The 10,360-nt window shown below is 39.1% G+C and overlaps 1 protein-coding gene across 1 annotated transcript in view; it reads right to left on the bottom strand.

Moving 5' to 3' along the window:
- The window catches only part of GPR112 (G protein-coupled receptor 112), a 178,145-nt gene that overhangs the window by 69,486 nt on the left and 98,299 nt on the right, over positions 1-10,360 (bottom strand). Inside the window, exon 10 of the mRNA XM_006874718.1 lies at positions 1,609-1,825. Coding sequence (XP_006874780.1) covers positions 1,609-1,825 — 217 coding nt within the window. The remainder of the gene's footprint in view (positions 1-1,608; positions 1,826-10,360) is intronic.

Raw genomic sequence — 10,360 nt, forward strand, 5'->3', positions numbered from 1 at the left:
GCCCAGGATCGGACATTGTTTCGTTCTGCTGTGCATGGGGTCGCTATGAGTCGGTTCAGACTCGATGGCACCTGACAACAACAACAACAACAACATGGATCTCTTACAATCAGTCAGCCAGATAGTTGTTTTCCGAATTTCTTGGCAGAGATGATTGAGTGCTTCCTGTGCCGCCTCACTTTCTTGAAAGATTTCAATTTTTATGCCATCAATTCCTGGTGCCTTTTTCTTTGCCAATTCCTTCAATGCACCTTGGACTTACTCCTTCAGTATCATTTGCTCTTGATCATATGCTACCTCTTGAAATGGCTGAACATTAACCATTTCCTTTTGGTACAGTGACTCTGTATTCCTTCCATCTTTTCTTGACGCTTACTGCATCATTCAATAATGTATAGGCAATTAAGACATTGGCCATTAAAATTGGGGGTGAAGGTTACACAGGCAAAAAGTTGGTGCCTTACAATCTTTCATGAGTTTGCTTAGTTTCCAAATGAGGGAGGTAAGGTAGAATTCTCACTGAACAGTTTTCTCTTTTCCAGATGGATCTAATGAAAGGGGATTCCGGATGATGGTGATAGGATTTTTTGATTCAATGGTGAGAAATTGTTACAGGATTAATCATGATTGTCATAATTGTAATTATAGAAGATGCGTAACTAAAAGGGGGGAGTAGCTAATCTTTCATTTCAGGTACAGAGGACCCCAGGTCCATCAAGAATGAAGAGCATGAGTGGAGCATGAGATCCTACCCAGAAAAGCGGGTACATCAGAGATGGTGGCAGAGGTGATGGCATAGAGAGACAGAGCAGCTAAAGACTCTAAGCCCAAGGACTGATAAAGACTGTGTGCCTCTGGGCAGGAGGCTGGCTTGCAAAATGTACCTTTTGGACATCAGAGTGAATAGGTATTTTTTGTTTTGTGTTTGTATATCACATATTTTTGCTTTGCTCACCTGTGAAAAAATAAGATATAAAAAGGAGGCAACAGGGTGGAAGCAGGATACAGGGAGGGGAGTGTAATCGTTGAGATGAAACAAAATGTGTGATTGGTTGAAAGTAAAGCTGATGATCTTGTCTGCTTAAAAAAAGAAACAAACAAACAAAAGAAAACTCTATGGAGTGTAGTTCTGCTCTGACACACATGGGGCCACCATAAGACAGAGTCAACTGTATAGCTGGTTTTTTAATATCTGGGTTTTTAATATCTATTAGGATAGTCACTAAGGAGCTCTGGTAGCATAGTGGTTACGAATCGGGCTGTGAACCACAAGGTCAGCAGTTCTGCGGGAGAAAGATGAGGCATTCTGCTGCCGTAAAGATTTACAGCCTCGGAAACCCTGTGCAGGGTCGCTATGAGTCGGAACCGACTCCACGGCACTTAACAACAACAACAACAGGACAGTCACTATCATTATGGTTCAATTACAACTGAATGCATTCTTTCACAGTTGGGATATAAGGAAAATTAATGCGTTGCATTGTACTAACTGAATTTTCAATTCATAAATACCTATCCTTTAAAACTGGTGATGATTCTATGCTAGGGAATTAGTCATATATTTTTAAATTTTATGAAATAATAATTTGCCAAAGTTTCAGTACTTACTCATTATTCACTTCATGCAGGTCAGATGCTGAATCATTTTGCTTTCCCAAAACAATGTTGATTATTTGTAATATAATCTGGGTTAGGTTCATACTTATCTCATCACATTGTGAAATATCAGATAGTTTAGAAATAATGATCTTTGTTTCTTTTTCATCCAGAGGTGGAGATTCATTTATCAAATTTAAAATGTGCACCGCAACATCATCTGCATTCTCTGGGGAGGGGGAGTGGAATATAAAACCTGCATTAATTTGGGGCCATGCTAGTCTGCTTCTTTCCCTTTAAAAACTAAAGGCAGTAAAATGGAAACACATACCAAGCTAACAAAGATCTCAGAAGGTAAGTGCTGAACCTCAATTTCTCCAATAGATGTAGTTCCAGAATGTAATACAGAAATCATGTTTTTACTCATTAAATCCATTTAAAAATGCACGAGGGAAACCCTTTGTCACTGAAGAATTATCTTGCAATTGGATTCTAATTAAGACTTTTGAGTCTTGGATTGAGTTAAAGAGATCCCACCAGTACTCAATATCAGCAAACATATAGTCATATTTTCATGATTCAGATTAGAGATGGTTTTTCTGTCACATTAAAAAAGCAAACATGGCTCCAAAACAAGAAAAGTAACTTAATTTAGATTTTTTAGAGAAGGAGAACAATAGATTTTAACTCACTCACTTTTTCTCTTCATTTTTTGTTACAGAATTTTTCAAACATACACAAAAGTAGAACGAACAGTATAATGAATCCTCATGTACCATCCATCACACAGCTTAAACAAGTGTCAATGTGTCCCTAATCTAATTTGATCTACTTTCCTCTACCCCAAGATTATTTTAAAGCAAGCCTCAGAAATCATACCATTTCATGTATAAATATTTCAGTTTGTAGAGATACTTCTAAACATCTATAAAAACTGAAATTTTTTGTGTAACCACAATACCAGTTTCATATCTTTAAAATTTCGCAATACTCAAAACCATCAAATATCCAGTCATAACTGTATCATTCCTCAATTGTTTCATAAATGCCTTTTAGAATAGTTGAGTCGTTTGAATTATCACCTACATTTAAAGTTAAGATCTTTGCTAAATACTACAACACAAACTAGACGTTAGTTTGATATAATCCATATAACGTTGTGTTTGTTCCCTTGTGGTGCCATCCTAGGTTAAAGCACTCTCAGATAAATCCAAAATGTAATGGAAAATAATTGAAAAATGCAATCTGTTGAGAAAAATTCCAATGAAAAGTTACATTGATAACACATTTAAATCATGTTATATTACAAATAACCAGCACATTTTTGGAAAACAAAACAATTCAGCATCTTACCTAAAATTCTCAATTCTCTCTGTTTCTGTCTCTGCTCTCACTTTTTCTATATGTGTTTCTATATCCTCCACAATTGGCAGTGTCTCCCCAAAATTCTGTTTTCTACTCTATGCCCCCCAAAACATTACCTACAAAGCTGTTTTTTCTCTTTCCTTTCCCTCCACAAATTTTCTTATTCTAATTTTGTTTTCTGCAAATAGCTCTCTGATCCAAACTGGCAAAGACAATTCTCCCTCAGGAGACAGTGGGGGAGAGGGTGACAGGAGATTTGTTGTAGTGGTGGTGGTGGAATGAGCAAGTTGGCAATGACTTCTACATTAATATTTTTGCCCCTGTTACATCTGTCTTATGGTCAGTTAAAGCAACTGAGAAAACAATAAGACTAAGGATGGAAGCAAACAACCCTAAGCTCTTTCCCGGATCTTTCCACTGCTCTTATTAAATTGTTCAAACTTTGCTGTAAATGGGATAGCCACAGCTGCCTACCTGGGGTCATAATTCTTTAGACTTCAGTGGTGTGACTTCAGTTCACACAATCCCTGCTGTGGCAGAATGAAAGTCAACAACAGGCCAATGGGAGACTAGCTGTATTGTGGAAAGTAATTATAGACTTTTCATGTGGAATTGTATCGTTTTAAAATAAAAATCTGGACAAATTACACTCAACTGAAAAAATTCTATGTTTCCAAGCAAATGCAATCAAAGGAATCCTCCTTAATTAATTCTAGAATAAATGAACCCTCATTTCTTGAAATACTGCTATAGTGAATCTGTCATAATTATAACAACAACAATAATAATTGTTCTTTATTGAGTAATTTCTGTAAACTAGTGTTCTAGTTATCTATTGCTGCATAACAAACTATCCCAACATTTAATGGCTTAAAACAGCAATTTATTATTTTCTCTCATGGTTCTGTGGGTTGAGCAGACTCAGTTGGGAATTTCTCTCATGCAGCAGCAGTCATATCACCATTAGAGTTGGAGCCATCTGAAGGCTAGTTTGGGCTAAACATCCAAGATACCTCCCACACATGTTGGCAGTGGATATTGAACATGGGTTGGGAACCAGTGAGGCTGTTGACTGCCTCACCTGTGGCTTGAGCTTAGTGGTGTACTGGATCTAGAGCCAGCTTGTACCAGCTCATGCCAAAGAATTATTATATTTCCAGGAATTATGTGATCTGGATGTCAAACAAAGTCATTATTAAAATTAAATTACATGATTAAATAAATTATGTTAAAAGCAATTGTGATTGTAAAACCTCATCACTTCCTGATTGTTTTGCCTCATTTTGCTAATCTTCACTCTTGTGTTTATGTCTATTAAATCTGTGTGGTGCATTTCTTAAGAACTTCAGGCTAAGTGATGACAGGTTGTAGCTTCTCTTCAGTCATGATTGAGTATTTATACAATGAAAACTGAAATTTTCTAAGAATGCTAAGGGAGAGAGCATGAGAGTGTCTTGGGATGATGCAACTAGAATAATCACTGGACAGCTAACCTCAAGGCTGGCATTTCAAACCCACCAGCTGCTTCTCAGAAACCCTAAACAGGGTGGCTTTGAGTCAGAACCAACTTATGGTGCTTAACAACAATATATATATATATACATATACATATATTTGTTACCTACTCATAGTGACCCTATACACTACAGAACGAAACACTGCCCAGTCCTGGGTCAACCTCACAATTCTGAGGCCTTTGCTGCTGCCACTGTGCCAATCCATCTTGTTGGGGGTCTTCCTCTTTTTCTCCAATCCTCCAATTTACCGACCATGATATCCTTCTCCAGGGACAGGTTCCACCTGATAATATTTCTTAAATATAAATGGCGAAGTCTGGTCATCCTGGCTTCCAAAGAGCACTCTGGCTGTACTTCTTCCAACACTGATCTGTTTGTTCATTTGGCAGTTCATGGTACCTTCAATATACTGCTCCAACACCACAACGCAAATGCATCAATTCTTCTAAGATCTTCTTTATTCATTGTCCAACGTTCACATGCATATGAGGTTACTGTAAATATCATGGTTTGGGTCAGGCTTACCTTAGTCTTCAAACTGACGTCTTTGCTTTTAAACACTTTAAAGAGGTCTTGTGAAGCAAATGTGCCTAATGCAATAATACATCGTTTGATTTCCCGACTGCTGCTTCCATGAATATTGATGGTTGATCCAAGCAAAATGAAGTCTTTGGTAACTTCAATCTTTTCTCTATTTATATAGGTTTATTGGTTCAGTAGTGAGGATTTTTTGTTTTCTTTACATTGAGATGCAATCCATCCTAAAAGGCTGTGGTCTTTGATCTTAAAGTAAGTATTTTAAGTCCTCTTCCCTTTCAGCAAGTAAGGTTGTATCACTTGCATATCGCAGGTTGCTAATGAGTCTTCCTCCAATCCTGATGCCACGTTTTCCTTTATATAATCCAGCTTCTCAGATTATTTTCTCAACATACAGTTTGGATGAGTAGGGTGAAAGAATACAAGCCTGGTGCAAACTTATCCTAACTGTAAGTCATTCGGTGTTCCCTTATACTATTCTAGCAACTGCCTCTTGGTCTATGTTCAGGTTCCTCATGAGCACAATTAAGTGTTTGGAAATACTCATACTCTGCAATGTTGTCCATAGCTTGTCATGATCCATACAATCAAAATGTTTTGTGTAGTCAATCAAGCAAAGGTAAATATCGTTCTGGTATTCTCTGCTTTCAGCCCAAATCCATCTGACATCAGCAATGTTATCCCTCGTTCCACATCCTCATCGGAATCCAGCTTGAACCTCTGGAAGTTCTCTGTCAGCTTTTTTTTTATTATTTTTTTATTACCTTTAGTAATACAAAATACTCGCATGGGATATCAGTGATATTGTCCAATGATTTCTGCATTCTGTTGGGTCACCTCTCTTTGGAATGGGCACAAATATGGATCTCTTCCAATCAGTTGGCCAGGTAGTTGTCTTACAAATGTCTTGGCAGAGATGAGTGAGTTTGTTGAAAGATTTCAATTTGTATTCCATCTATTCCAGGTGCCTTGTTCTTTGCCAATGTTTTCAATACACCTTGGACTTCTTTCTTCAGATTTTTGGCTCTTGATCATGTGCTACCTCTGGAAATGGCTGAGCATTTCTTTTTGATACAGTGACTCTGTATATTCCTTCCATCTTCTTTTGCCCCATTCAGTATTTTCCCCTGCAAGTCAAGGTTTGAATTTTTTCTTCAGTTTCCTCAGCTTGAGAAATGCTGAGCATGTTCTTCCCTTTGGGTTTCTAACTCCAGGTCTTTGCACATTTCATTATAATAATTGACTTTTCTTCTTGAACTAACCTTTGAAATTTTCTGTTCAGCTCTTGTACCTTCTCACTTCTTCCATTTGCTTTAGCATCTCTAACACTGGAGATCAAGTTTCAGAGTCTCTTCTGACATCCCTTTTGTCTTTTCTTTCTTCCTTGTCTTCTCAATGACCTTTTTCTTTCTTCTTGTACAATGTTCCTTTTTTTTTTTTTTTGTAGCCAATGGAATATTATTCAGCCATAAAAAGGAATGAAATACAGATACAAGCAGTTTTAGTTATCTAGTGTTGCTGTAACAGAAATATCACAAGTGAAAGGCTTTAACAACAACAACAAAAACCCAACAGCCTTTTTTTCTCACAGTTTAGAAGGCTAGACGTCTGGAGTCAGACCACATCGGCTCTAGGAAAAGACTTTCTCTCTCTCAGCTCCTGAAAAAGGCTCGTCGTTTCATCTTCTATTCCTAGTTTGTTGGAGATCTCTGTGTGTCTTGGCTTCTCTGTTAAGCTGGGTCTAGTTGGTTCTCAGCAGAGGGACCCCTGGGTCCAAAGGATGCACTCCACCCCTGATTTTTCTTACTTGGTGGTAGTCAGGTCTCTCTGCCCTCTGCAGGCTTGTTTAATCTTTATATATATCTATATATCTATATCTATATCTATCTATCTATCTATCTATCTATCTATCTATCTATCTATCTATCTATATATGTTTTTATTGTGAAGTTTACATGGAAGAATATTAGTTTTACATTCATCCTATTGTATTTCATTTCATTGCAATGATTACAATCCCCTCCATGCATCATCAAATAACCAAAGAGTATGCCCCACAAGCCCGTCCCCCGGCCATCAGCACACAGCCCCTCTTGCTCCCTGAGCTCAATGTCCCCAGCCACTCCATCTGTCCACAACATTGTCTGTCTCGATCCCTGGTGTCTCTGCCTATCTGGGTAGGGTCTCTTTCTCCACTCTTCTCACTTGATGGTCCCAGGAACTTTCACTCCTGGGCTACAAAATCAATCATTTCCCTCCTTTTGTCCAAAAATATCTACCTCTATATTTCCTACCCCCACAGTCAGTCCTGTTAGCAATTATTCACTATTATACCACAAGAGTCTAAGCCCCATTTCCTTTCGCCAGCCCGGACCCAACAGATTGGAAATTATTCAGTGGATATTCTACCTTCTCCCACCCCATCTAGAACTAGGTTCCCTCTTGAAAGCTTGTAAGCCAGTCACTTCTTGCTTTTATAGCCCTCCCCCATTTTGGGTAGCCAATGTCTAAGTTGCCCATCCCTGTCAACCCTGTGTACCAAGGGGGAGGGAATGATCCTCACTGTGAAGATTTGTTCCCTTTTTGAGCTATTATATCCATAAGTATAGGTAAAGTTCATCAAATTGTAGCAGGTTACTCTTCCCCGCCCCCTTCTTTCTTCTTGTAGTCGAATTCTGATCAGCCATAGAAGCCAGGTCAAGTAGGAAGTAGGTACTATCTGCCAGTATGGGTGTTCTTATGCATCTCCCCTCACTTCATATCAACTGGACGCTTCACACTCAGCTCTAGTCCTCTGTGGCCATGTCACTGTCTCTGGGCCCAGGAGTCCCCGGGCCTTGCCATACTGCTGGCCATCCAGGTCTCCACCTAGGTTCACAGGGGTCTATTGAATGTGGTTGGACTTAGCTCATTGCTGTTTTTCCCCCTCTTCCCCTTATTGGTGATCAACGTCACCAGCCAGACCACCTGCCTGCTCACATATTCCCCTTGGGTCTCAGTCTTGGAAGGGAGTTTGCTCTGAGGAGTTCCGACCACTTGCCTTGATGGCTCTTGGATGAACAGCTTACTTCTTCTTGTAGTAATCAATCAGACTGCCATTATTGTTTTGGATTTTTCCTGCCAGTCTTTCTTTCACGAAGTATCTTCTGTTCTGGATGCTCCAGGCTGGTCTACTCGTCCTTTCCAGTGGAAATTTCCTACCTCAGATGATTCTGGATGAGGTTCTGGATTCCACCTATGGTCTTATGCAATGCAAAGATTCCACAGGAAGCCTCTTTCACTGGGCAACTTCTAGCTCCTTTTAAGGTATTCCAATCAATTGTAGGTTGAAGACAGACTTACAAGCTTTCTGTAGTGATGTTTCTGGCTATTCCTTTCTCCCCAGCCCCCACCCCCCAACTGCCTATTTTACAATGGTAGGCAAGGGAAACCAAGATTCAAAAGACAGCCAAGCATCTTAACATTATTCCCCTCTTTTACCCATTCAAATCATGCCTCAATTCCTGTATCCCGGAGTCCTGATGTTCCAAGGTTGTGCATATCTCATCATTTACCTCGGTCCCACTTAGCCCATGCAAACCTGCCTAACTGTTCTCCCATCAGCCTTGTTCTTCCATTCCTCTCCCCCTTCTTATGTATTGCCCCCCCCACCGCCCCCAGCACCCAAGCTATCCTGTGTCTATTCCCTACCCTGTGCTCTATCTTCCCCTCCCTCCCTCTCCTCCTCTCTCATCCCATACATCCTCGTGATCAGCAGTTGGTTCTCAGCACCAGGACCCTTTTTTTTTTTAATTTTATAAATTATATATATATAATTTTATTTTTTTCCCCTTTTAGTCTTTTAAAATAATGGTCTTAGTCTTTTACAATAACGGTTCTATGTAGAATTTCTCTTTTTGTGACTGACTAAATTCACTCAGCTTAATGTCCTCAAGGTTCATCCATGTTATGCAGTGGCTTGTTCCTCAAGGTAGCATAGTATTCCATTGTGTGTATGTACCGCAGTTTGTTTATCCATTCTTCAACTGATGGGCACTTAAGCTGTCTCCATCTTTTTGCTATTGTACATTGGTGTGCTATATGATGTTCTTAATGTCATCCCACAACTCTTGATTTTTTGTCTTTAGTGTCTAATGCATCAAATCTTTTCTTGAGATAATCTCTAAATTCAGGCAGGATATATTCAACGTCATATTTTGGCTCACATGAACTTGCTTTAATATTCTTTATATGCAGTCCAAATTTGCATATGAGCAATTGATGGTTTGTTTCACAGTCTAGGTTTGGCTGGTGATATGGAGCTTTTCCACTGTCTTTTATCACAGGTGTAGCAATTTTTACTTCCATCCGGTGACATCTGTGTGTATAGTCATCTTTTATGTTGTTTAAAAAAGACATTTGCAATGAAGAAGTCATTGGTCTTGCAATTTTATCATAGTGTTTCCAGCATCATTTCTATCACCAAGGCCATATTTTCCAACCACTGATCCTTCCTCTTTGTTTCCAACCTTTGCATTTCAATAGCCAGTTATTATCAGTACATCTTGATTGCATATTTGATCAATTTCAGACTGAAGAGATTGGTTGAATTCTTCAATTTCATCATCACTTAGTAGTTGATGCATAAATTTGAATTATAATGGTATTAATTGGTCTTCCTTGTTGTTGTTATTGTGTACTGTGGAGTCGGTTCTCGACTCATAGTGACCTGTACAGGGTTTCCGAAGCTATAAATCTTTATGGGAGCAGAAAGCCTCATCTTTCTCCTGCAGAACAGCTGGTAGTTTCGAACTGCTGACCTTGAGATTAGCAGCCCGATTTGTAACCACTTCACTACCAGAGGTCTTCCTTGTAGGAGTATGGATATTATCCTGTCACAGACAGCATTGTACAGTACATCATGACTGATCTTGATATAGTCTTTCTGATGATGAATAATGATGAATATATATATTATATAGTTGGACAGTGAATAAGGAAGACTGTAGAAGCATTGATGCATTTCACTTATGGTGTTAGAGGAGAATATTAAAAGTACCACAGACTTCCAAAAGAACAAACCAATCTGTGTTGGAAGAAGTACAGTCAAAATGCTCTCTGGAAGTCATGATGGCCAGATTTAGTCTCTCATACTTTGGGCATATTTTCAGGAGGGACCAGTCGCTGGAGAAGGACATCATGCTTGGTAAAATGGAGAGTGGGAGAAAAAGAAGACCCCCAATGAGATGGAAAGGCACAGTGGAAGCAGAGATGAGCTCAATTGTAGTAATGATTGTGAGGTTGGCCTAGGGGTGGGCAGTATTTTGTTCTGTTGTGCATATGGATGTTATGAGTCAGTACCAACT

This window comes from Chrysochloris asiatica, unplaced genomic scaffold (genome assembly GCF_000296735.1).
Source record: "Chrysochloris asiatica unplaced genomic scaffold, ChrAsi1.0 scaffold00295, whole genome shotgun sequence".
Lineage (NCBI taxonomy): Eukaryota > Metazoa > Chordata > Mammalia > Afrosoricida > Chrysochloridae > Chrysochloris > Chrysochloris asiatica.